This window comes from Cygnus atratus, chromosome 2 (assembly GCF_013377495.2).
Source record: "Cygnus atratus isolate AKBS03 ecotype Queensland, Australia chromosome 2, CAtr_DNAZoo_HiC_assembly, whole genome shotgun sequence".
NCBI classification, from domain to species: domain Eukaryota; kingdom Metazoa; phylum Chordata; class Aves; order Anseriformes; family Anatidae; genus Cygnus; species Cygnus atratus.
In genome coordinates this window covers 18549296-18576573 of record NC_066363.1, presented here as the reverse complement: position 1 = coordinate 18576573, position 27278 = coordinate 18549296, and the positions used below count along the sequence as shown (strand labels likewise).

At 41.9% G+C, this 27278-nt stretch overlaps 1 protein-coding gene across 15 annotated transcripts in view; it reads left to right on the top strand.

Annotated features, from left to right (window-relative positions):
* Positions 1–27278, top strand: part of KIAA1217 (KIAA1217 ortholog) — a 362990-nt gene that overhangs the window by 298808 nt on the left and 36904 nt on the right. For 10 of the 15 annotated variants that reach the window (XR_004778413.2, XR_004778412.2, XM_050708763.1 and 7 more), the window contains 4 exons: positions 9273–10105; positions 18483–18587; positions 19028–19080; positions 25849–26009. Coding sequence is in view for 13 of the 15 variants with exons in the window: in XM_050708763.1 (XP_050564720.1) it covers positions 9273–10105; positions 18483–18587; positions 19028–19080; positions 25849–26009 (1152 nt within the window). In the remaining 2 variants the exon portion in view is untranslated. Of the gene's footprint in view, positions 1–2595; positions 2841–9272; positions 10106–18482; positions 18588–19027; positions 19081–25848; positions 26010–27278 lie in introns of those variants that run through there. The other 5 variants (XM_035545267.2, XM_035545256.2, XM_035545262.2 and 2 more) reach the window with 4 other exon arrangements.

Below are 27278 nucleotides of genomic sequence, written 5' to 3'. Positions count from 1 at the left end.
GCCAGTTACATCTATGCCTCATATGTATACCCCACAGCAGACTTCAAAACGTTCTCTCAGTTTATAACTGTGCATTTTACTAATGTGTCTCTAACACTTTTCCACTGAGAATCGAGGGGAGCAAAGAGAAAATAAATTAATGTGTTGGGCAAATTGTTCCAAGGGTCCTGAATTAACGTTAATAATATAGAAGAAAAGCAGGGAGACCAGAGAAATACCTCAGTGGTAATTTGTGCCTGTCATCACCATAGACATTAACAAAGATTTTAAAGCAATGGGCTAACTTCCAGGTCTGATCTTGGTGAAGTGTAGGGTGTTGTGCTTCTTAGGGGCATACCCTTTGTTTATATGGGGGGCTAAACTGGAAAGGAACTATTGCTCTGTACAGTACATTATAAACAAATATATGGCAAGTAATTAAACACAGGATAATACATGGCAAGTTAGACAAGGCTTGAGGGCTCTGATAAAGTAATTGAAATGGAAAGTGATACTTGAATGGTTTGTATGCATTGTTAGAACCTACAAATTAAATTACAGCCTTGGTAATGATATATCTGTGCACTATTTATGATGCAGTGCCCGGTGTATTTTAAAATTAAAAGAAGATTCATTCCTCATATGAAAAACTTTTCATATGCATCAGACATACTTGGAGACTGTTGCATATAGTGCCAGATGTATGGAGAACTAGTTATAGTGTGCCTGATGTTCTGGGATATACTTTATCATGCTAGAGTCCAATTACTGAAAATGTGCATCCTACCAGCTTGCAATTCACTGCAGAGAAACAGAAGTGAAATATAGTGGTCTTTTTTATCCTGCATATTAGCATAATAATGTGATTTCTCACTGCAGGTTTGTTCCCCTGTAAGGAAGAACGTGGATGGCAGAATGTACTCTGCACTTGCTGGAAAGCATGTGCGACACAAAAGTGTATTAGGATAATTTGCTTGTAGTTTTATTTTTGATATTTTTAAGTTGGTCAGCAGACCTAAGCAGATTTTTAACTAGGTCATACTTCCATTCATTAAAAGGGGATACTTGACTGGTTAGTAAAACCTGCCAAATATAAACCAGATGCTTCATCGGTAAATACTGCTTTACTCCTATACTGCAAGAAACAAGCCTTGACTGATTAAATTTGAAATGAAAATAAATAGGTTTAAGATTGTTTCTGTGCCGTGATGTTACTTTTTTATAGTTCTAGTGCAAATATTTAATAAAAATAATATCTTAAAATATTTTCACAGTGAAACTGGAAATGCTACAATTAAGACAAATACTTTTACGCACTTGAAAAGACTGCTTACATTATGTTATGCTACATAGAAATTTTGTGAAGTTCTGGTCAAGACCAATAATGGTGTACAAATTTATAATGGGAAAACACAACAGCTGTCTGCAAATCTGGACGATTCCTTCTGCTCTTGGGGAGAGTGTAGTAAGGGGTGGAACACCTGGATTTTTAGTTTTGGCTACCGGATCTGCTCTGATCTTTGTCATGTTACGCAAATGCTTTGTGTCAGCTTACCCTTTTGTAACAGCAATGAGTGATTCCTCCCTCTCTCACAGCTGAGAGGCTGAGAGGAGGGAGTACTGTGAAATAGAAATGTTACTCCAGTTAGGTCCCCTTATAAATGGTTCTTTATATTGATATTAGCTCAAGGTCATGCACTTAAATTGTATTTTGATTCTTCTAAATGCCAGTCATGATGATACAGGCAATATTTTACGTGCATAAAACCAAAAATAAATGCACACAAAAAATCAGGAGGATAACTGCAGTGCTGCGAAGTGCTTGTGTCATGAGGCTGCCCTACAATGTTTAAGTGCCATCTCTTTCACACTGCAAATACCATATTTTTAGGGGTACATTTTCAATGTTATTGGGTCTTTCAGAGTGCGGGGATGGAAGGAAGGGAAGCAAGCTTTCTATTTTTTTTTTGGACATTTGCCATCTCTATTGTGCATTTAAAAAAAAAAAAAAAAAAAGTAATCCTAATGGCTAGCGTGGTGTGCTGCAGAGATAACCGTGCGATTGATTTATGGGGGCCCCAAAGTTCAGGTTAGCCAAGCGGCTCAGGTGCCTGGTTAATGAGTAGACAGCCTGCTCCTGTGTCTAGGTGCTTCTCCTGGCGGGAGGGGCTTGCGCTTCTTTCTACCAGGTGTCCCCACAAAGCGGAGCATTCAAAAAGCTGCCAAGGTTAATAATGACTGTATTTTTCTTTTTTTTTTCCCCTAGAATTGTATGTACTGGGTTTGCTAAATAATTGGAGATCTTCTCCTGTCGAGAATTTAATATGGATGCGTTTTATATAGTTACCTTTAACATGCACTCTCTTACCTAAATGGAGTTTACTCGCAGTTTTATTTATGGCTTTCCCCTTTGTGAGTCTCCCTTGTACTTCATTCCATGATGTTAGCCTCTTTCTATGCATCTTATAGGCGCGCATTAAAAAATGGTTGAGCGATTGAATCACATAGTGTTGCACAGTTTGTGACTGGGTGACATGCCAAGGAGGTTATTTAGTGACTAATTTCGAAGGGGAGGAGAAATTGCAGGCTTGTCATGTGGAAAAATACTTCAGTCTATTGAGGCAGCATTACTTAGATGACTGGGTAAAGCAAGATGGCCTGCCCCTGTTGTGAGCAGAGAGAACAAGGAACATTTTTACTGTTTAAAAACCTTTTCCCAGAAGGCACGGATTTATAAAATGCTGTACTGTAGACTGAGGATGTAGACTCAAGGCTGAAAACAAAAAATGCTTTATTAGAAGAAGTGGAAACAAATGTTCATCTTACTGCTGTAGCCATACAGGTGATTTCCTTAAGTAACAGTAAGTGGCTTTAATTATTTCAGAGCAAAAATCTTATCAAAGATTATGTTATTTTTCTGTAGGTAACAATTTTGACCGCGTGTAATAAGACTGCTACTATTTTTAATTGTAGAAACAAATAACCAGAGTAGCATCAGGACAGCTGAAAAATTATGCCTGAAAGAGCAGACTGTATAGGATTTGGTCTGAGACTCCTCTCTGCTTGTTTGCAAGATCCACCTTCAGCATGCACATTGACTTAGAGGCAAGGTGAAGCAATCAAATATTATTTTTGATATCACCATTAAATTTGTTTTGTGGTTAGCTTAGAATTTTACAGATCTGTTTTATATTCAGTAAAAAGTGAAACAGGTATTCTTTGTTTTCCCCATGGGATCTTTAGGATATGGTATGAATTAAGTTTATATGTAGTCAGGGATATAAAAGGACATACCGAGACATGTAAAGTACCTTAAGGTAAAACATTTGGATAGCTGCAGGGACTGGGTTCATACACAAGTGTGCATTAAAGATCTAGGTATAAAGTAAGGGACAATAATGTTAAGAATGTGTTTGATGCTCTGTCATGTGGAAAGGGAAATAATGCTGTGGCTGAGCTCTGCTTGATTCAAGCTAGTGTATGTGTTGCTACAATATTGTACCCTAAAAATTCTTAGGGGTATTTGTGCCATACCCCTTGTGTACACCTGCACAACAGGTAGGAAGACATGGGGATGGGATGCCACGGTGATATCAAATAGTATGGTGATGATGCCTGACTGAGGTTCACTCAGGGCAGCATGTCTCCTTTCTGGATAATCATGTTTATGTGCTCTAACTGCCACCTCTCAGGATAGTGAACATCATCGTCTGGTTCTCCTGTTGTGTTCATGTCACCCTATGGCCAGGCGAGCCTGGCAAAATAAGTCTACAAACATAGAAACTGTAAGAGTGGCTCACCCTAAGAAACATCTTATTTTGGCTGATTGCAGCATTGTTGATCAGGGAAAGAAAAACACACAGATTTAATAACATAGATGGAAGAAGGAAAACCCAGCAATTCTCTTGCCTTTATGTCCCATTAACTGTTTTGTTCTGGTGCAATCACTAGAATCACAGAATTGCAGTTTCATGAATATTCTGAGTTTTAAGCTCAGCTCTTTTTGCACCATAATACGGAGATTTTACAGCTTGACATATACCAAAACTATGCAAAAGATGCCCCAGGTCTATGGATCTGGAAAGCCAAAGCTTTAGAGCACTCCAGGGTTGTCTGATAAGAAACCATATTGGTGTTTGACTGAAATCTGCTGGTTTTTTTTTTTCCAAGTGACGTTTACTTTACTGATGTTTTTACCAAATGTTTCAGCTCTTTTGGATTAGCATTGTCTGTTGAAAATATTTTTCATTGGAAAGTTCCTGACCAGAAAAAGCTAAAAGTGATGCTAATGTGTTTGCAGTTTGTAAGTATGCCGTTGGGCAGCTGGAGGAACCCGCAGCTGCAGCCGGCCTGTTTTTTTTCTGTAATGTCCCAACAGAATAGGGAAATGTATAGGAATTAAAAGACATACAAAGAAAAGGTAAGAGCAAACAAGTGTGACAAAGTGATGTCTGATAGCATGAGAAGGATTTGGCTTTAGAAAGACAGTCATGGTACATATACTTAAAAAATGTCATTTTCAGACTATTTATCAATTCTATAATTTTCAAGTGCACTATTTCTTCTTGTAAATATTATTTTAGAAGTATCAAAACTGTATCTGACAGTTTTTTGCAAAAGCTGATTTGTGCTTTCAGCTGTGGAAACCCAACCTTAGTGAAAGACCAGCCATGGCAGATGTGGTATCACATCGTGCAACTACTGATCAAACTGAGGGGTTTGGACAGCTAGAGCTGTAAGGCTGTCAGTTTATTTTTATGAGAGAAGAAAAAATGAGTGGATTGTATTGTTGTTGGGTTTTGGGTTCTTTAAGTAAGTCTTTCCTTTCTTTTCCTAGAAACAAAGTGAAGGATTGCCTCAATTTTAGAGGATTTTCTTCTTGTGATCAGTTTCTGTAAAAGAGCTCTTCACCTTGAATTTATCAGTAATGTAGATGCATTTGTCAGTTTTACATCAGTATTTAGTGTTTCTGTAGCTTTTTCATCAAAGATTCTCCAAGCTCTTGATAAAATTCTTTTCAGATGTCCTCAGTTTACTGGTGGGTGAGCCAGTTTAGGAACACAGGTGCAGTTTCCTCAGGGAACTACAGGGTGCCAATAGGAGAGTAAGAAAAGCAATAGCTTTGCATGCCTGAGAGGTGTCTGCTGGCAACTCCAGGGTGTCTCCAGGACAGTGCAAAGATGAGCACCTCTTAAGGAACATGCTCCATCTAGGTATTTTGGCAGGCTGAAAGTCTTGGGGCAAAGCCAGTTGCTTTGCTCTCTGTTGATGTAGACAAGGCCTGGGAGAGCAATGGGAAGGTCTGCCAGGTCAAAAACCCTCACCTACTTTTCCCTTTGCGTGTATTTTGCTGTGAGATGTTAGCAGATAGTGGCATGAGTCAGGGTACACCTCTGGTATCCGTGCCTGGTGAGGTGGAGTGTTGGTGTGGCACCAATGAATCAGTGGTAAGGCATAACACTGGTTGGCATTGCCCTGGTGTGTGTGGGCACAGCTCCATGTGCTGCTCTGGTACACACCACGGGTACAAATGATGCACTGAAGCCAGCCCAAGAGGCGGAAGTGAGGATGGTTTCTTCATTGTGGGAGGCCCACCTTGGGACAGACCGCAAGAGTGACCTATAAGGCAGGACAGCCATAAGAAATTTAGAATAAAGATCAGCACAGTGTTGTATTAGTCCTGATGGAGGACGAGACAGATGGGATTGTACTGCAGAAAACACCTGCTGTCGAACCACTGAATGGCAGCTTGCCCTTTGCTGTCCATAAGGCTTATGATACTGTGACTCTGCCCTTCTTTCAGGGTAGCTGAGCTGTTTGAGGATCCAGGAGCTGCAGCAGGCTTTGTATTCTGCTGTATTGCAGAGATACTGGTCTGCTCAGCCTTTATGTAAGACGTTTGGGTGGATGGAGAGCTGGTTTGCCACCTTTCTGCATATAATCACACAGCAAGTTACTGAGTATGCAAACTGATTTGAAATAAGGAACATAACTGATTTTGTATGATGTTCGCTCTTCAGTATATGTCCAGTGCCTCTGTTGTTCTGCTTCAGAAAATATCCAGATCTGTATCTTGCAGACTGAAGTGTTGTTAGACTGACCGAAACCTTCCTCAGGAGACACTTATATGTGGTGTGATCTTTTTTTACTTCATCAGGTGAAAGATTCTCCGTGATGCCTATCCCCTCTAGTGCTTTATACAGAAATTGTACTAGCCATTTGCCATATTTTAACCCCAAGGATTGACAAACAAATTTCTATTTCAAAGGTGTAAAGGCTACAGGGAGCAAGAACAAGGAAGACCTATGTGCTAAACAAAACCACACCCTCAAGCAAATATATTACGTAGCTGCAGTTGAAAAGCGCATGATCCTATGCTTATATTAAAAGATCTTCCTTCTACCCTGAAAGCAATTGGCTGTGACTTCACCTAGTATTTACAGGCTCAGATAAAGCCAGTATCCTCTTTCTCTGTCCCTGAGTCATGCAATGTAAGTCCAAGAACATATGGCTCAAGACAGTTTATGCATTAGAGTACATTTTCATTGAGCAATGCTGGGGTTTTGCTCAATGGTGTGAGGTGGAGGGCAGGAAGAAGAAAAACAGTGCAGAAAGTGGGGTATATATGGGAGAGAGTAGTGTGTCTTGAATATCACACAAAAGATGTATAGAGGGAAGCATGAAGAGACTATCATTTGAATTTTTGAAGTTTCCATTTGCAAAGAATCTGGAGATTTTGGAGAAGAAAAAAAAAATATATATATTGGCCAGGCAACAGGAGATGCTGTAATGTGGCCAGTGAGGCTGCCTGGCTCCTGGCCCTGTCTGGCTCCTGTGCCCCAGCCCTCCTGCCCTGGGTACCCCTGGACTCTGCGGCTCTAGCCGCTCTCCCCTCCTGCACACTCCACCCAGGGGCTGAGTCACAGCCTAAAATAGAAAGTGAACCTTCCAGGAAGGGGTTGTGCACTCAAGCTTCGTGCCCTCCCAGCCCAGTGGGGTCTTGATTCAGGCTGTGTGTTCCATGTGCTATTTTAAAGCAAAGCAAAGCAAAAGTAGATAGCATTGTAAATACCAGTACTCAAGAAAAAGGCGTTTGAATAACAGCTCAACCCTGTATTTGAACTCCTTGTTTCCCTCTTCAAGTATGGGAATATGCTAAGGTGGAAAATAGAAATTTTTCTTTGACAGATTTCTTTGACTTACGAGGAATGAATGTGCGTATATAGGAATTTGAAGTCCAGAAGTTAAGGAAAATAAAACCTGTTACTTTCAAGGCTTCCCACGGAAATTTTCTCCTCTCTACAAGGTAACATCGGAATTTTCCTTTCACTGCAACCCAGCGTATCCCAGTGCCTGTGCTTTGTGTGCCAGATACTGTTGAATCTGTGGTAGGTTTAGCTGAAGTACCTAAACAAGGCGTGGTATAGCTTGTATGGTGGGGACCAAGGAGGTCTTTCATCCTCTGTTCTCTTCTCTCATTGCAAAACATCTAGTGCTGCCTATCCCTGGAGGCATGATCCCAAAGCAGCTCAGATTCAGTAGGAGTCTTTTTGTTCTGTTGGCTCAGGTCCAGAGTCTGAATGCACAATCCAGCTTGGTATGCTGCAGTGTTTCTTCAAGCCAGAACTGTGTTGAATGCCCACTGATAATTTTATTAATACCGTTTAGTTATATATTATTGTAAATTTCAGTAGTTCTCTGTGCAAATGAAACAAATTATCCCATGTTCCCCTTTGGCCGGATAACTTTTGTCGGCTCGTTTATGACGCATCCCTGCGCACTCCTTTGTTCTGTTTGCACTTATTTATTATTGCTGCTGCCACAGTCAGGTTATCTCCTTTCTTCTTTTTGATACTTGATACTACAGACTTTTGATCTCTGGCCCTGGGGAACGTCATTTGTAATTCCCAAGTGCAGAGCCTGCTGTGATGAGAACAGCTATTGTTTATATACCGCTAGTGCAATTCCCTTGCCAGTGGAAAAACCTGTGGTGGGGCAGGAATAGAATATAACTTCTTGCTTCATCAGGCATGGATCACTGTTACTGCAGCAAATCCAGTCATATTGTCAAAGCAAGAAGTGAGAGGGGAAAAAATGGTGAAGATTTCAGATCAACGGCATCCACTACACATGAGCGTGTACTGTGTAACTTCAGGAATGTGTAGTTGGGCTTGGTGACACTTGGTTTTCTACAGTCCCTTGGAAATGATGGAAAGGGAAGCTGAAATTGCAAGCACAAATTCTAGAAGCTGTAATTTTTTTTTAATGCACTTGGTGGAAGCCAACTTTACTTCTTCATTTCCCTGTTTTTCCACTTTATCCGAACGGCACCAGAGCAAGCACATGATGCTTGCTAGAGGGAGAATTTCTCCTGTGTCCATCATTGACAATGTTCAGTCACCTGGAGAGGTCATTGCTGGGCAGTGTATTGTTGCAGTTTCAGAAGCACATGTATTCATTGCAGGTTTTGGCCATGGCCTTAGTTAGCAAAGCACTAATACACTGTTAAGGAACTTTTCCCTTTCATTTCCTTGCTTATTCATTCCTTACTGCTGGCAGTTGCTGATGATGATTAGAAAACTATAATAAAATATTTTCTGAGTATGTTCCCTACAAATCTTCCAAAGCTCAGTTATCTTTGGTTGTGGTGCAGGAACATTTGGCACATGTTTTATGTGGGCTGACCATTTTCATGCAACTCGTGTGTCTTACTCTCAGTAAGTGTTGGTGCCTGTTGTTCTCCTATGCTTTGTGTATACTCTGCATAATAAAGACCACATCAAGGTATTAGCAATAGGCCAAATCCTGCACTGAAGCAAATGGACAATTAGTTGTAACATGTATTTTCTCATGTCTAAGGAGTTCAGGTTTATTTGTGGTGCCAGAGCACCAGCATTTTCTTCATAGTGTGGAATCAGTGAACTCTGGTGTGTGTGTCTGATCAATAAGCTGTTACAGCATGTACCAGCTACATGTTCCTACAAATGTGGTAGTAAAATCCCAGATATCAGCTTGGGAATAACAGATAATGTTAATATGGTATTCGCATGAGCAAACTCATTTTTAAGACTCTCATATTCCTTTAATGTGCAGCCCATTTTATTGCTGTCTATAGGTGCTATTTTCTTTAGGCACTGAGGTCACAAGATGTTTTATTTATGCAGATGACAAATGATTTGGTGTTGCAGGTAGTTTTCTTTTTTATTCTGTAGATGCTGAGGTCGCCACAACCTACATCATCTTTTCTTCATCCAGTAATTTTACATCCTGTACGTTTTTCCTTTTGTTTCCAGATGCAGAGGGAAATTGCTTATACGGGCCGAGACGGCCCGAGCGCTTCCCGCCCCGGATCTGCCACACACCCTTCACATGCGATGCCCAGCTCACCACCCTCCACCCCGGTGCCCCACTCCATGCCTCCCTCTCCATCCAGGATCCCCTACGGAGGGGGACGGCCCATGGGTGTGCCAGGCAATGCCACTATCCCCAGGGACCGGCTCTCCAGCGTGCCAGCATCGCGCTCCATATCGCCCAGCCCAAGCGCCATTCTGGAGAGGCGGGACGTGAAGCCAGATGAGGACATGAGTAACAAAAACCTTGCCCTGATCCGAAATGAAGGTCTGTACGGGGACCCCTACTTGTTTCACGAGGGGAGGATGAGTGTGGCCGCACCCCACACCGGACACCCCCTCGATGTCCCCGATCACATTGTAGCCTACCATCGCAGTGCCATGAGGTCATCAAGCACTTACTGTAACCCCTCTATGCCGCCTGAAATGCTGGAGCAGTCCTTGTACAGACAAAAGCCACGAAAGTACCCGGAGAGCCATTTGCCCACGCTCAGCTCTAAAACGCCTCCCGCGTCCCCCCACCATGTGGCTGACATGCGCATGATCGATATCCATCCTCACCATAGCACCCACGTTCCCCCCCACACCATCCAGCCTGACAGGTCTTCCCCCAGCCGCCAGTCCTTCAAAAAGGAGCCGGGACCGCCTGTGTTTGTGGATGCCAAAGTGCGGAGCGCCCTCGGCCTCCCGGGCATGGCTGAGGTGGTGCCGTCTCCCGTCGACAAACAGGCGTTCAGCTATGGGTCACCTGCGATGCCCAAGGACAAAGAGACAAGGTAAGGCAGAGATGGAGCTTAATTTATGCAAATGAGAAATGTTCCTAATATGCACATCTTGTGTCGTCGTACACCCGGGGGACGATGTGATGTGTAGGAGGCTGCTGCGCTGGGCTACAGTGTTTATTAGCTGTCTGTCAAGGTAGTTAGTAATTTAGAGGAGATGCGACACCACCCGTTATTAATCTGAAAGTATTGTCAGCCCATGATGAATCCCTAGTTATTTTCATTTGTGTAAATTTCAGTCATTGGAAAAAATATAATAAAATAAAATGATTAACTAGGATTTTTCTTTCCAGACAACCAGATCATGTTACAAGAACAAATGATGTTCTGTTCCTGCTAATAAGGGAATATATTTCACCCCCGTTAAGAATGACACTCTGATATTACAATTTTGGTTCTTTATGGAGTGGAGTTTTTCTCATCTAGTGTTAGGAAATGGGAAGAATTTATCATTACTGTCTTATCTCCTGTAAAACATGAATTTGCATAAAAATAGGACAGTTGTTTATAATAATGTTCCTCGAGGGGAAACTGCTGAGAAGAGCAAGTCTGTCCCAGGGAAGAAATTGAAACAAGAATGTTGTTCCCAACGATTTTTACCCAGCATCACAAACAGTTGGTGACCTGACTGTTGTTAACTTTTCTGCGATGAGAATGATGACAATGATCTCTCCTGTCTTTTAAGGACTAGATTCACACAAAGGTCTGTGAAGGCTTCTCCTGCTACAGACCCTGCACTAGGAAAGAAAAATCGTTACCCTGCCAGTCCGTTATTGTGTATGTGTATGAGTTGCTCTAATCTCTAGCGTATTGATTGTGCTGTTAACTTTTATAGAGCTCTTTAGGGAAGTGAAGATGAATAGCTGGAAAATGCTGAGCTCACAAAGGCCAAAGGTAACTACTGACTGCCTTAAACCACTGGGGAGGTACAGAGCTTCATGTGGCCCTCAAACATCCCTTCCATCTCAGCAACTTGATCAACAGTTATTTGCCTCTGACCACACTAGGCAGAAAGAATAACGGGTTGTGAGGTCCCTTGTTGGGGAGAAAATGGAGGATGGGAGAAAATCAGCCATCTTCAAAAAATTACATGATGATATCAAGTTGGTAATTACATTGACACAAGGGGCTATTACAGTCTAGGGTCAGTGAAAGCTGATTGGTATTTATTATTTCCAAGAAAAAGATGCATGTACCTGAAATCTCATTTCAAGCATCCAATATTACAAATAGGAAATAATTTGCACTACATTTTCCACTTCTAGTTCAAGAGATCAGATCAAAAATTGTACAAGTTTTGTGTCAGGGGACTGAAAATGCGGGAGGACACCAACAACTTCCCAGTCTATGCTATTTTCTCTGTCTTCTCTGGGCATCTCATCTGTTCGCTCTGGTACACAGGCTGTGTATTTGTGAATATACATGTAGTTCTGCAGCTCCTTAAAGGGAGCTTTGCACCAGAAGTTTTAGTTCCAGTCCCAACATATATTTACAGTGACGAAAATAACATTTGCATAATTACACTTCCAAATAAATACATTACCTTAAAAATTCAGTATGGTTTGCATTGGCCACATGACACTGAAAAAAATCATTCTGAAAACTGCTCTTAGGTTGGTTTTTTTTTTTTAACCTTGAGAAACTGTGACTTTTAAAAAAATAATTCCAAATACCAAAAGCAATTAATGCAAATCGGTGTGTTTTCTAACCACTGCAATATCAAGAATTGTTTTTCAGTTTTACAGATAAGAAATGCTGTACCTTGTTTCAGCTTTGTAATACTTTAATAAACTTTGAAAGCAACCTCTATTGAGATTGTACTAAACTAAATAAGGCACACTGTGTGTGTCAAGGCTGAGGTGCTCTTTTCATGCTTCAGCACAGACTGAGTTGTTACACCTCTGTTATGAAGACCTGAATGGTAAAGTATATAACGGCAGAAAAGCATCCTGTACCTTGTTGTGTAATATTTACAGTTTACACACATCAGCTGTACAGCTGGACTTGCTTCTGTGAGTAAGAATATTTTGGGATTGGAGAGATGGAGCTGAATTCATCCTCTGAAACTGTAAAAATGAGATGCTGCTCTGTCATGCACATTACCCACTTGCTGGCAGCTCTGCAAAGAGTCTAAAACCCAGGCTATAGAAAGTCAGTGGTATTGCGGTTAGTCAACATGTGTGCAGTGTCAGTGGGGTAGCAGTAAAAAGGCAAGTTTGCTTATCTGCTAGCGTTGGTAATACTGAGAAGGGAGATCTTATGCACTTGTGCACCTAGACAAAAGAGCCTCACCATCCTCACTCATTTAGCCCTGCAGATAACTAAGAGGGGGCTGAGGCCCCTATGAGCATCAAACCCATCATCTCAGCACTGTTTTTCCTTCAGTCACTAGTGGAGTGTGCTGAGAAGAAAGGAAATACCTCTTGTACCATCTCTTTTGAGAAATGAACTTGAAGTAGTGCTGCCACAACCTCAGGAACAATGCACAACTTTAGTATAAAGTGAAGGAAAAATTAAAATGGGCCTTTCTGGACAATGCCAGAAGTTAACTAAATCTCTCTTCCTCCATTAATTCTTCTTCAGTTTTTCCAGTCAGTGGCTGAAGTGGGATATATATGTACTTCATCAGAATATCTTGAGTACTTATAGCAGATCAGAGCTCTCACTGAGCACATCCTGGTCTTGTTGAAGAAAATGAGCCTGTTACCTTTAGGGTGTTAAATACAGCAGATTTGGGTCTACCAAAGACGAAAGAGATGAAAACTGGCATCTCCTATCTCTTCTTCTTGGAATTTCCCATTAATTTTGCATTGCAGACATCAGTCTTGTTAAGCCTGTTATTTAAGTCAGAGTTGAGGGGGATTTAATTGCTTCATGTAGTTCTTTCTTTTATCTGTTTTACCTCAGGTATTTTCAAGGTAGCTAATTCCGCTGTATAAAGAACTAAATAAATTCTCACAGTAGTTCATTTACCAGAGGCATTCTATATAAAGCACTTTTAAAACAGTCAGAAGAAACAAGTTCATGGAGATTTCAAAAATTAAAATGTTGTAACAGGTTGTAGCAGTTCATCTCTGAGGAGTCATCGTCCCTTAAATATGAGGTTTACAGGAAGAATGCATAACTTCTTGCAACTGTTCAGACAGTTCTGAAAGTTACATGGTTCGCTGAACAAAAAATGTGATCACATACACCACTTATGGCTTGCAGTTAAAGATTGAAGGGTAACAGCCATGTTTAGGTTATTGGATATTGTTTCTATCATAAAACCACATATTGCTTGATACTTTAAAGTACGGATGGACACAGCTATGCGTTAGGAAAAAAAAACAGTCATACTCTGTAAAGCCATGGACAGTGAGGGACAAGAAAGATGGACTTTGCAGATGCACCCTCTCAGACAGTGCTGTGTACTGCCTCTCCCAAAGGCAGGCAGTGGTGTGATTCCTCTGTAGGACTGCAAGTAACCATAGAAATGTGTCCTTGCTGCACCCATTACAGACTATGGCCTGTTGTTTGCAATCTGGAAGCTCCCAGAAAATATCTTGGCAGTTGGAAGCAGTATCACTTTCCAGAGAGACAGAATTGCATCCTCCTTTGTGATAAAACTGGAATAACTGGGCAAAAATGATGGGTGACCAACACAAATGGAGGCAAGGTAAACTGCTGTTTGGCTTCCTTCTGTTGGAGGAACTATTTGTAGGAAAAATGAGATGTGGGCTTTTGGATAATAATGGAATCATAGAATATCTGAACTGGAAGGGACTAGAATATCTGAATTGGAAGGAACCCACAAGGATCATCGAGTCCAGCTCCCGGGTACCCAAAGGACCACCCAAAAAGTTTGAGAGCATTGTCCAAACGCTTCTTGAACTCCAGAAGGCTCGGTGCCGTGACCACTTCCCTGGGGATCCTGTCCCAGTGCCTGACCACCCTCTGGGTGCAGAACCTTTCCCTAACACCCAGCCTGACCCTCCCCTGTCCCAGCTCCACACTGTCCCCTTGGCTCCTGTCGCTGTCCCCAGAGAGCAGAGCTCAGCGCCTGCCCCTCCACTCCCCTCGTGAGGGAGCTGCAGGCCGCCATGAGGCCTCCCCTCAGCCTGCTCTGCTCTGGGCTGAACAATCCAAATGACTTCAGCCACTCCCCAGATGTCTGTCAGTTATCAGATAGTATCAAAGCTGATAGTACTTCATAGTCTACATTTCCACATCAGCTTCAAGCTGCAGAAAGATTGAATTTAACCATATTCATAGAAGATTGAAATATTCAGCTGTGCATAATTTTTCCCTTGGGAAGAGAGCAGAATACAGAAGAGTTCTGCTGTTCTCTGCTTCACACCCTTCCAGGAGATCAGCTCTGCAATTTTGGGAGGGAATTTGGGATGAAGTCTGACTGTGCCACTTTCACTTTGTGCTAGAGAAGCCATGGGGAAAAACAACCTACTCCTGTTCCTTTTCTTTTTCAGTGAGATAAAAAAAAATCCAATTAAATGTTTCTCTCATAGGGTGATGTAAAAAGAAATGTATTTTTTCCCTGTCTCTGACCTTCTTTTTATTACTACACATACTTCACTTACTGTTTAGCTATAAAATATGAAGTCACTGTAAATCCTTCTGCAGGACAGTGTGCTAATTAGTTTGTGGTGTCAGACTTGGTATGTGAGTATGTCTGTTATGGATGGTCACTGCACTGCCTAGGGTAGGATAAGAACATGAATGAATGGTTACACGGCCCAGTTCTAGTTTGTGTCTATACAAAGCATCTTCTCAGTGATGTGAATAAGTTCCCAGGAAAAGGAAGAAATATGAAAATCATGCTTAAATAGCATCACAGTATATACCAATTTAGCAATACACTCTACCCAGCTTGGGATTACTTTCAGTTAGCTGCAGGGAATGACATGAAGCCTTAGTGAAGCTGTAGTGAAGAAACCTGGTGATGAAACCTGATGTCTCAGTGCAGAGCCAGAGAGCCAAGGGCTTGTTTTGCTTCTGCTGAATGTGGGGAGTGAGATCCTGAGGCAGGGCCCAAGTGCTTGGGTGTACCTGGGGCTGTGAAACAGGCTGCCAGGAACAAGAGGGCAGGCAAGGAGCTTGTGCCTGCTTTGCTGGCAGAGGTTTGTGTGTGACACAAGCTGAAGCCAAGTCTGTCCAAGAGGCTTGCTAGAGCTGGGAGTTGCTTCTGACCTTGTCTACTCCTTTCCTCCTCCACCACACCAAGTCTGGATCCCCCAGCATTCACTGGAAAACAATGCGAAACAATGCCCTTTGGTGCCCAGGCCGATAAAAAGCATATTCTTTCCTAAGTGCTGTAGAAGTGACCCTCCCTGCTCTTCCTGGGTGGTGGAGAAATGTGGATTTATCTAGGAAATTAATCTGGGAACAGAGCTGGGCTTCATCCTCTGTGTACTCCCAGCTGACAAAGAGGCACCAGCAAAGATGGTTTTTCTGCCTGCCCCTCTAGCCCGGTGCTCCACATACCAGCCTGCCCCATCCACAGGGACACTGGCCTGCCCCATCCATGAGGACAACAGTCTGCCCCACAGCACAGGGACCCCAGCCTGCCCCATCCACAGGGACCTTGGCCTGCTATGTCCATGGGGACACCAGCCGGCCTGGTGCAGGAAGGGATGGTAGTGGCAGGTTGTTCTCCCCACCTTCCCTCTCCTAGAACATAGTGAGAGGTAGAGAATATAAAGTTGAGGAACAAAAATATCTGACTGTTACCACAGTGCCAGCATCACTCAACAGAGGCTGAGGTAAAAGCTGGTTCTCTTCCTCTGAAGCACCTGGCTCTGCTGGGCCACAGCAGTGTCAGAAGCCAGAATGGCTCCAGCCCTTCACAGGGGAGCTGGGGTGGCTGTGGAGCCGTCATTGCTGGGCCACGTAGCAGGCAGCGGGATGCCACCAGCTCTCCAGCCACGTCAGCCCAGCATGGCTATGCTGCTGGGCCAGCCACGTCCCTCCCTGCCCCTGCCTCCTGCTGCCTTCAGTCAGACTGCCAGGTCTCCGAAAATTGGCTTGTTTTATTTAATGCCTGAAAGGTGCCTCCTTTCAGACACCTGTTTTTGAAATGTTTGGTGCTAATGGCTGTAACGAGTCTGGGTATTACAGTGAAACGATTAGGGGAAAAATCCTGCCTTGTGTTTAACGGACCGACTCCAGAGCATGTGTAGATTCTTCACATTCTTAATGCTTTTACCATATGAAAAGTAATGTGCTCTGTGCAATTGATTCCAGTGTTTCATTCGTTTTTCATCATCTCCTATCTCTGGAACATCCCTCTCCCTCTTAACAACATATTTTCCTAGATTTCATGGCAAAGGACAAGATCGGCTTTGTGTTGCCATAATCTCATTTGAAGCAGAAAATTGTTTCCAGATTATCGAATGTGGGATGGAAAAAACATCATATTTATGAATTGGTAAAGCAGATAGACTTCCAATTGAGTTTAGTTCCAGGAAGGGTTTGTGATGATTTTCTGGGGAAAAAAAAACAAAACAAAACAAAACAAAAAAAACACTGTTTTCGTTATTAAGCGTCAAAAATGTTGCATTGAAGTTTGTTAGAATATATTTATCCCAGGGTTTTTGTACTTGTTTTTGTTCCAAAGGTTACTGTAGCCTGAACCGGTTTCTTATTTTAAAACTTGTAACAGTGGAAATTCTGTAACATATTTCTTGGTTTGAAGTGAATTAGGTCAGATTCACTAGTCTTCTCACCACCGCTCAAAATACCTTTCAACATGAAGACAGAAAAGTAAGGAGCGCACGCTGTATTCAATCGCAGTAAGAACGTGTCTGCTAGCTGGGGACTGACTGAACATCCTCTTGTTCCCTTCTTGTGTCTGTTAGCATCTCATTAATTGCTTTGCTGTCCTGTTTTCTCAACGTCTGGGTGTCTTGGAGTCTCTCCCAGCTATGGTATCTGCGTGCTCTCCCAGAAAACCTCTATTTCATTCATGGAGTGTGAATGAAATAATTAGCCTGGATAACCTGTCCAGCTAATGAGCTGAGCTGGTTACTCGCTTTGTATCATTTCAGCTTGCCTTTAACTTGTATCAATACCTACGTTTGAGTTTATATGGCCTTATTAATTGGCAGTATTGCTTTGGCCACCAAGCTGCAAACAAATGGTGGTGGCGGTGGCCAGAGCTCAGCTGCTCCCATGTGCCTGGGACACCACAGTGGTGACGAGTGGCCCCTGTGGCAGGCCAAATCTGGGGCTGAATGTGCCACCTCTGACCATGTGGCCTTTGTCTGTCCCATCTTCATTCATGAGCCATTGCTGCCGGTTTTCTTGCTTTCTGAGAAGTTTCGTTCCCAACCTCTTCCAAAATCACAGCCCGCTGTTAGTGTTTGCTTTGTGTGTTTCCCCAGTCACTTAACTGCTGGCATAGAAGGACACATTTTCAGAAGGTCCTGGCTGAGGTCCCACGCTGACATGTGTCTGTGTTGTGGTGTGTTGCTGACATACTGGCATGTGAAAGTAGGTACCTGTGTGAGCAAAAGGCTGCTATGGAGCCTACTGCCAAGGAAGTCACCAGGTACCTGACCAGTATGCGCATTCGTGGAAATGATGGGCAAAGATGAACACACAAGCATTAGTCCTTCTATCCAAAAAGTGTCATTGTTGTTGCTTAGTGGCCTTTGGTACCTCATGGAAAACACTGAATGTACCTATTACTGTTCTTCTTCCTCTATTTTATTCTGCTTGTTAGGAATTTCTCAGGTTGTGTATGTGAAAACAAATCTGTTTCAATATCATTGTGCTGCACTGTCTGTACTTGGTGTTTTGTGCCTGGTCTGTCACACTGCTGTCCTTTCCAGAGCAGACAGTTGCGATGTCAGGTACAGGGGATTTGGTCTGGGAAATCGTCAGCTTGGGCAGATTAAATGCTTCACAGACAAAAATACTGCTTTGGGGGAAACTGAAAATAGTAACAAGAAGAAGTCTAAAGTTTTTAATCCTGAAACCTTGTACACAGGCAAAACTATTGGCCCAGTGAAGGTAAGAGAGAGAGAGAAAGAAAAAAAATAATAATGCTGAAAAAAATGATTTTAATTAGTTCCAAGAGGCATTAACTGATTGTTTCAGATGCCTTTTTTGTGCAATCATTAGAATTTTATTTTCTGGGTTGCTGTTCTGTTTTTTAACTATGCAGATGTCTTTTTTATTGTCTGTTGCCATGCAAAAGCTGTCCAACCCAAGATGCGGTAAGCTGCTGTAACAAGGTATATGCAAACTGATACCAATGAGCCTTTGCACAACTCTGTAGTGTCTTTCCAGTCCTGTGGTAATCATTCACCTAGAAAAACAAGTCTGAAAGCAAATATATCTGGCTTTAACAAACGGTTCTCTTGTCTTACAGAGAGAGGATACAAGCCATGGAGAAACAGATTGCCAGTTTAACTGGTCTTGTTCAGTCTGCGCTTTTTAAAGGGCCAAATACAAGTAATAGCAAAGATGCTTCTAGGTAAAAAAAGAATTCATTAAATCTGTTTCTCTCTAATGATTTTAGTAATCAATCAACAAAAATAGGATTTTTAATGTAATAGTTAAAAAAAAAAACCTGAATGATCAATCATTTTAAAGTATCTTTATCATCCCCATGTGAGAATGCTAGGCAGAGAGGAAGAATATGCCAAAGAATAAATGGAGATTAACTGCATTACTCTTCTTTGTGTTAAAAAAGAATTAATGTAGCTACATCTCTGTGTTTTCTGCTGCTTATACCCCATTCCTTGCTTAACTTCTGTTAAAAATTGATTTTTTAAAAGAGCAATTCACAAGCTACTGGTGATTTAGATTAAAAATATATATGCTAAACAAGGCCATTAAATTTACTGATGATAAACTTCACCACAATTTTATTGTTAGTAAGTTAAATTTATGATTTTTCTTTTTATTGCTTAGTGAGAAGATGATGTTGAAAATTGTGTCCAGCAAAAGCAGCGTTGACGCTACAGGTAAGATAATTCATTTTAAATTTACAACTTCTTCTAGTATATAAATAACTCAAACTTTACTAGCATCCCAGTTTATGGAAATGGCAACTTTACTTTCTACAGCTGAAGTGTCAGAAGTGAAGTTTAAGTTAAGGATATGGGATTCAGTCATGTCTTTGTTAAGAAAGGAATTTCTGACAGGTTGAGGTGGAATGAATTTCACACCTGCACTGAATGGTTTAAATGAGATACAGAGTTTCTGCATATGGTGAATTTTGCAGTGATTCATCCCACCTATAGTATATATCTGTCAGTACTAACCCCAGATGTATCTAAAATGCTGTAGAAGGCTAAATATTTCATTCCTATTCTGGTCACCTGAACTTTTCTCTAAGGTTATCTTGCCAGGAGATTGCTATGGGTTTGATGTCACTAAGGAATTTAGCAGTCAGCAAGATAGCACTTTCCCTATTTAAGCCGTATTGATCTATTACTAATTATTAGCATGCTCCTAAACTGTTCTGAGCAAGCATCAATTGTGATGAAGCCAACATTAGCTGGTCTAACCTCAGCTTCCTGCTCAGAGAGCTCCTAAGTGTTTAAAATATATACTTAAGGCTGTTGTGAAAGTAGATCTCCATGTGATTGGAGCTCTTTGTGTATGGGCTGTTGCTCTAGATGTCTACAGGGTGGGTGGGTGTGTTTATATGCCTCCTCTTCACCCTTTGTCATGCACTGAATGCAAATAAAGGCAGTTCCCTACTTCCTGGTAATGTTGTTCCCACAGGGTGGTCTCTGCTCTGGCAGGTAGTAAACCACACACATTTATTAGCAAATCTATTATGCTCTTAACTAGCCTTTCTGCTGGAGCTGTTAGTTCACGTTCAGGATTCCTGTTTATCTGGAATTGCAGTACATCCTCCTAACCAACAGAAGTCAAACCGGACCTGGAAACTATCAAGCATATGCAAGAGAGAGCAAGCTAATGTCCTGGTGCTGGAGCTCTGCTCCTAAGCCATTCTCTGGTCCTTTTCCAACTCTTCCCTTCCTGCTGGCCCCTGGATGGGGAGAGCAATACTTCAGGCTGCGAAGAAATAAGCTGTAATTTATCAGTTTCAGGCAACTCATTGAAAAAAGCCATCATTTTTCAAAACAGCTGCAAAATGCTCTTAGACTTTTCTCTATTTCATTGTTGTTATATGCTAAGAATTTATAGTATTTCCCACTTGCATAGCCCGTGTATCATACAAAGAACCTATAAAACAATCAAACGATCTGCACATACATTGCCGTGTTTTCCTCTTTGCATTGTGTGGCTGTTAGGCCTTTCAGCTCTCCTTTGCTTATTCTAATTCAGATAGACACTTGGCAGGGGGCGCTAAGTTGGAGGTCCTGATCTAAGCAGGCCCTGCTTTGAATGGGAGTTTGGACCAGATGTCCTCTAGAGGTTCCCTTTCAACCTAAATTGTGTATGCATATGTGAATGAATGCACTTTCAACAAAATGAGAAATTAAATAATATTCATTGGAAAAACTGCTCCACACAAAGCAAGGGTAGGGATTCTTCAGTCTGTAGGTCATACCCAGCCCAACAGAATAGCATGATTCCTCTGACCAGTAGCCAGTTCATGGTGTCGTTCCAAAAGACTCTTCACTCACTACTTTGTTGTATGACTGAAAGAGTGTCCCTGAGATGACAAAATTACGTATAACAGATGAATGCCCCATCATGGGGGGCAGGAGTGGCCACTCTAATTTACTGTCAAAAGACCAGATCAGTATCTGTCAGGTACTGACAGAGATATTGTCTCTGTCACACAGCCATGCCTATACCCATCATGTGAGTAAGGATACCACAGTTCAGGTTGTGTAATAGGTGCACTTCTGATCACCTGGGGAGATAGACATAGGGCAGTGGGGCTGGCCGTGCAGCCAGTCATGTAGCCATGCAACTGCAAGGATCCCTATCAGAACACTACAGTTGTAACTCCAGCATCTGCATCCCTAAATCCTGTCCTTCCAGCATGACACAGCCACAGGAAAATCAGAAAATTGAACTATAACAGGTAAGGGGAAACAAGGTGTGATGCTGACCACAATATGCTACTGCTTTGGTATTGTCACCCATATCAGCTAATACTGAGGACTGCTTTCCTATATAATAGAATAGTCTGCTTTTGCATCTGCTTTTGAAATTACACATAACGAGGTCTAATAAGTCTCTGCTTACCTGAAAGACATCAGCAATCTGTCAGAATATGCAAAACATGCTACAGAATGTTTCTCCTTTGAGTAAATATGCTTGGGTTTAAACATGCCTGCAGCATCCAGAAACACTTCTGCAGACCTCTGTTTTGCTCTCCAGTTCACCCCAATCTTTATTAAGTATAGCCATTAGACAGTCAGCTCTCAAAGTATACAATTCCACTTGACAACTGCACACTGAGATACCAGTTTTAGCAATTTCAAAGACTATTTGAAAGGAAAAGTGGTATAAAATGTTGATTGAGCAGTCCTTTCTAGACCAGTGGTAAGCAGAAACATGAATTGCTTCCTATCCTGAACAATAAAACATCTGTGCAGGATAAAATTGACTCATCAATGCTGAACCAACATTGTATTTTGTAGTATGTTTTCTAGTGATGGGAGACATTCATGCAAAAAATAGAGAACTAGCTCACTTGGGAAGGAAAAGAAACCAAATTTTCTAAATCCTAGATACTTCTGTATATCTAGATTGTGAATACTCCATTTGGTATTTTGTATAAATCAAGTAGTTGTATTTAACATGTTTTTGCTTTGGCAGTCTGTAGCAGATTCTGTAGCCTCAAATACTAGAACCTAAACAAAAATGCTTTTCCACTGGGGAAAATAAGCCTGTGATAGTGACTCTGCTGTTTGCATTTCTTATGTTTTGTTGCTTTAGGCTCATTTTTTTATGGCAGTTGGGTTCAAAGAGCAGTAACCTTCCATAGTCGAGCAGTGTATCTCCTATTCATGCTAGGATAAATCCCATGACTGAATCCTTATAACCTTTTTCAGTTTTTCAAAAGTGAATGGCATCTAGGGACTCTTCATTTAGGAACAGCCTGGTAGCATGTGACTCAAAAAAAACAACAACAGAAACTTACTATAAAGATTGTCCATGAGATTACTAACAAATATGCTAGGAAATGCTCATCTACTCACTCTTCTGTCATATTTTGTTCATCAAGTGGTAAGAATGATAGATAGATTCAATTCTGGATCAATTATATCCTGGATTGCAAAGCAAAACAAACAAAACCAATTTGCCATTTGCTGCTTTGGTGGGAGAGGAGGAAGGAGATTTTAGTATATCCTGAAAAGGGTTAAAGGAGTCTTTCTTTCTGTGCTGACATCTCCAGTACAAATCAAGAGAGGGAGATAGAGCAGGGAGAAGTGTTACACATATAGTGCTCAAATTTGATTCCTCACCCTTTGTGACCTGTGCTTGCCAGAGAAGTTCTTGTCTTCTGTGCCTATCTGCATGCTGTTTTCACATGCGTGACTCTTGTAATGATCTGTGAATTTAAAAAGTCGTCCATATCTTCTTGCTTATCTCTCATTCAAAGATAGATCATGGTAGTCTTTGAACATGGTCAGCGTTTGCAAGTATAGCATGATCCTGAATTAATTCTGGATCACCGAGGTGAAGTTGCACACCTATATCTGTAGAACATTCTGTTCTTTTAAGGACACTTTGGTGTCTGACCATAACAGCTTGTTAATGATGGATTTGCAACCTTAACATTGCATTTGTCTGTTTGTTTAGTGGATTCCAACCAGCTGATAAGGGAACTGAGTAACTGCCACGTCTCCCCAAATGATGTTTTAAAATGTGGCTCTTTGATAAGAATATGAATGATTTGGGAAGAAACACTTCTTGATGTCTTCTGATGGTCTTTTTTTCTAGCCTGCTTCAAAACAAAATCTTAGCATTTTAGAAAGAAAACTAAATTCTGGAAAATGGAAGGAGAGCAATGTCTTTGCATGATAGCAAAGGTCAGGTGTCAGGAAGTGGCAGTCCTGTTCCTTGCCTTCCTGAGCCTGGGCAAGTACCAAGCCTTTCCCTTTTGCACTGCAGTATTTTTTGTTTTCCTCAGGACCCCTTACCTAGCTCCAACAAGGGTTTATTTAAAAAGCTATGCAAGCCAACACTGTTTCTTTCCCTTCAATCCATCTGGCACTACATCTAATCGCAAAGCTACAGCCTGGGCCTGCTTCCAAATGAGAGCTATACTCCCTAGACGAAGCAGTCCCTCATTCAGCTGCCCTTTTATTCCTTTTTGATGAAAATATGAATCTCTGAGAAATCAGCTGGTGATCCTCACTGCCCTCCCATGCTTGCTGGGTGAGTGTGGTTGTGTTTCACCCCCTTAGGAGTCCCTTCATGCTTTGTGGGCTCTGAGCACTGCCTACAGCAGGAACATCGTGGTAGCAGAGGTACAAGAGGTGGCTGGGGTAGCGGAGGAGGAGGAGGGCTGGTTTGCAGGGAGTAGGACACATTTATTGTTTACAGAAGCAGATCACAGTCCATCTACACTTAGAGGAAAGCAGGTACCTCACCCTCCAAAAATATGCAAATTGACTGGTGTCCAACATGTGGGGAGAGACTGGAGGGGACTGATTCATGCCTTGGCTGCATAACCACAGAGTTGGGGGCTGAGGTTTTGGAGCTTTTGCTTGAGGCAAAGAATAGCAGAAAGGTAGATGTGCTTTCAAAAATAGTCCAGATTTGTGGCTAGGGATCAGAACTCTTGGAGGCTTATCCACATTTTTCAGACTCTCTGGTGGTTTCTGTCTGTTGGGTTTATGAACTAAATACCCTTTTCTTAAAAAAACGCAAAAAATAGTGCATGTGGGAGAAAAATACATGCTTTGTAGGAAAAAATGTAGTGCACATGTAGACATAAGTATTGGCTTAGATTAGACTGAAGCATGGAGCAGGTACAGAATGGCAGTGAACAGGGACTGTTTATTTCCTGAGTGTTTCTTTCTTTTAAACAATTATTTTACAGTCAAAAGAGCGCTGAATCATACTGGAGCATGGCAAAAATGTGCAGCAGCTTGCTCAGCACTGACATGAAGAGTGCTGTTGTTGAAGCACGGAGCAGATCTAGCAGAAGGTCATTTAGGTAGGGCGTAGCATTACAACGGGCAGCACCAGGCTAGAACAGCTTTTTGTTTGAGCATGTCTCCAGAGACCTGCAGCACCGTATACAGCATGAGTGCAGCCCAAGGGACACATGCTTTTACTGAAGGGAACTGCAAATGTAGGTACAGCAAGAAACAACGATTCTTCAGAAACCTTTTCGCCTATTTTTAAATAAAAACAGCTTGGCATAAATTCCTTCCTTTAAAAATGCTTCCTCATGGATGAATTTTGCAAAAGTTATGTTTGAGAAATCCACACCTGATGGCAAAGGAATAGCAATTTGTTGTTCTGCTGAGCTGTACTCAGGCACATTTGGAGACTTTACTAGTTGACTAGACTACTAGGGATGAGTGCGTGGAGGTAAAACCTACCACTCTTGGGTTCATACTCATTCCAGACAGACAAGATATGTCATTCTCTTCAGTGCACTGAAAATTTGCCTCCAACAGGCAAAAAAAAAGTTTGCAACACTACATTTGATTTCATCGAACTTGATAGGATGTGTGCCTGTGGGAACAAATGATGACCAAAGTCCTTGTGCACATACATCCATTGACCAGTTATTTTCAGTTTCCTCAGATGTTTGATTTTAATCTCATAGAGAAAGAAGAAAGTGATAGGGGGATGACACAGTGCAGTAATCTGGGGAGCTGCAGCCACACTGTCATATGAGCTTGAGGTGGATCTGACACTGTGATCAGAAAGCTATGCAGGGCTACATAGTGCTGGGCTTGGAAACTGGAGTGCATCCTCCTGTCATTTTGCCTGTTGGCAGAGGGGAGGGGAAAGGTCACATTAAAAAGACAGTTTGAAGAATATGGGTGTTTAAGTGTGAATTGCCATCAGTCAGCTGTAATATGACTACTAGCTGATGAACTGGGATTTGATTGTACCCTGTAAATAAAGCTTTTTCCCAGGTACTTGAGACTGAAAAGAACAACCTTAATATTGATGCTGTGTGGAAGAACAGCATTACTTAATGAAGAAAGTCTTGTGATGACTCAGCTCACTTACTTGTTTTATGCTGTACTCCCTTGTAAACACAGTCCTAAATAAATGACCGTTATTTCATTTCTCTTCTCTTGGTTTAATACCGTAGCTGTTGGACACAGCTGATAGAAATAACACAATCATACTTTAAGCAGCAAAGTAAGATTCTCTGTAGAAACCTTTCCCCCACACTTGGCAGTTTGGCTGAATTAATCAACACATATGCAGTTCAGGAGTCCTGTGAATTTGAATGAACTTGCTCCCAGATGGCTCCTGAGAAGACGATCCCAAAGCTACTTTCAGCACCGATTTGATTTGCTGCTGTTTTGTGTAATGTGCAGTTATAGCTAATTTTCCTATCTCCACTACATGTGGTAGGAAGCAGTCTTGTGGTAAGGCAGTGCTCTGATATGGCTGAGGTTCCAGCACAGACACACTCTGATATTATACCGTCTCTCCAATTACATCGGATGGGGAGATGCCACTGCCCTGAGCACTGGCAACCATAGTTTTCTTTTCTTGTCCATCCGTGTGAAGTGCACACGAATTCGGTGTGAAGAGGAAGGACCGTGTTTGCACCTCCTCTGCTGATGAGCTCAACCTGTGCTGCTGCTTACTTGCAGGCGCTGCTAACGTATCTGGGGGGAAGAACACGTTGGCAACAGTGGAGTCAGCCATCATCCATCACCCTGCCGGAGCCTCATCGATGCAAGTAAGCCTGCATGGTATGAAACGCAACGTGTCAGATCTGCGGCTGCAGCTGCATCAGATGAAGCAACTACAGGTACGCTTACCTGAGAAATGGTAGGAAATTGGGTTGTCGGGAAACGCTCTCCCTCATCCTCCCTCCCTCCCTCTCCCTCTCCCTCTCCCTCTCCCTCTCCCTCTCCCTCTCCCTCTCCCTCTCCCTCTCCCTCTCCCTCTCCCTCTCCCTCTCCCCCTCCCCCTCCCTCTCTTCCTCTCACCTTTTGTATGTGATTCTAAGTAGCAGAGTTATATAGAAAAGGAGAGACACAATTATCACACATACAAAAGCATATACTGCTCTAGCACGTACCACTTGCATAGTCCTAGAGATATAAGAATTAGCTCAATTTAACTAGTGCTGCTCAGATATGGAGAAATAACTTAATTTCTAGCTTAGTTGAATGGCTCTAGACATTAAAGCAGTATTTATGTTACAGTAATATCAAGTCTGTGATTAGTTTGGACCCTGCTATGCTATGTGCTGTATAAACATGTTGGAAGAGCCATGTTCCTGCTCCATACTGTTTATAGTTGAGACAGTTTTTAAGTTCCTGAATAAACAACTTTGATGTAAAGAAACTGAAATGCAGCTGAGGATCAGTAGATATGCATTAAGCCAGGATTTGAGGCCTGTATTTATAGAATCCAGAAGAATAGCCAGCTTGAGCAGCAAGTGGAAAGGATGATTTCAAAAGTTACTGCTAAGGTTTGATGCACCCAACGTACATTCACACTTTACCAGCACCTTCTTAACACACATCAACACCTCAGAAGCTGCAAGAAACAATAAGAACAATGAAGAGTTAACCAAAATGTTCTGTTGACATACACAGTCAGGTTACCAATGTAAATATATGCTGCTCATCTCAGGCACCCTGAAAGTAAGCGTATGCAGCTGTAAAAGTCTTCAGCCCTTCAATTAATTGGAAACTGAAAAGCACTGTGTATTGCCTCAGAAGGTGTAAGAAGAGGTAAAACAATTTCTTGTAAGACAAAGTGGGCAGCAGGGAAAACTTCAGTACTCTGCCAGTCCTCCTTATCTGGAAAGAGACATTGCATGTTTGGTATTGTAGGGCTGCAGCTACTGCTGTTAGTGCCAGGGAGGTTTTGAATATGAGAACAGCACTGTGTCAGACTCCTTTGATTTGCTGATTAATTTTAGAGTAGAATAAAGACAATATGAATCAGGATTTAGACCACATTTTGCCTTCACTTCCTTAACTAAAGGGAATTGAATTATGAACCAGCAACAGGGCAAGGGAGCAGAAAGTAAACATCAGAGTAAAGAAAATGTGGTGGAGACTGA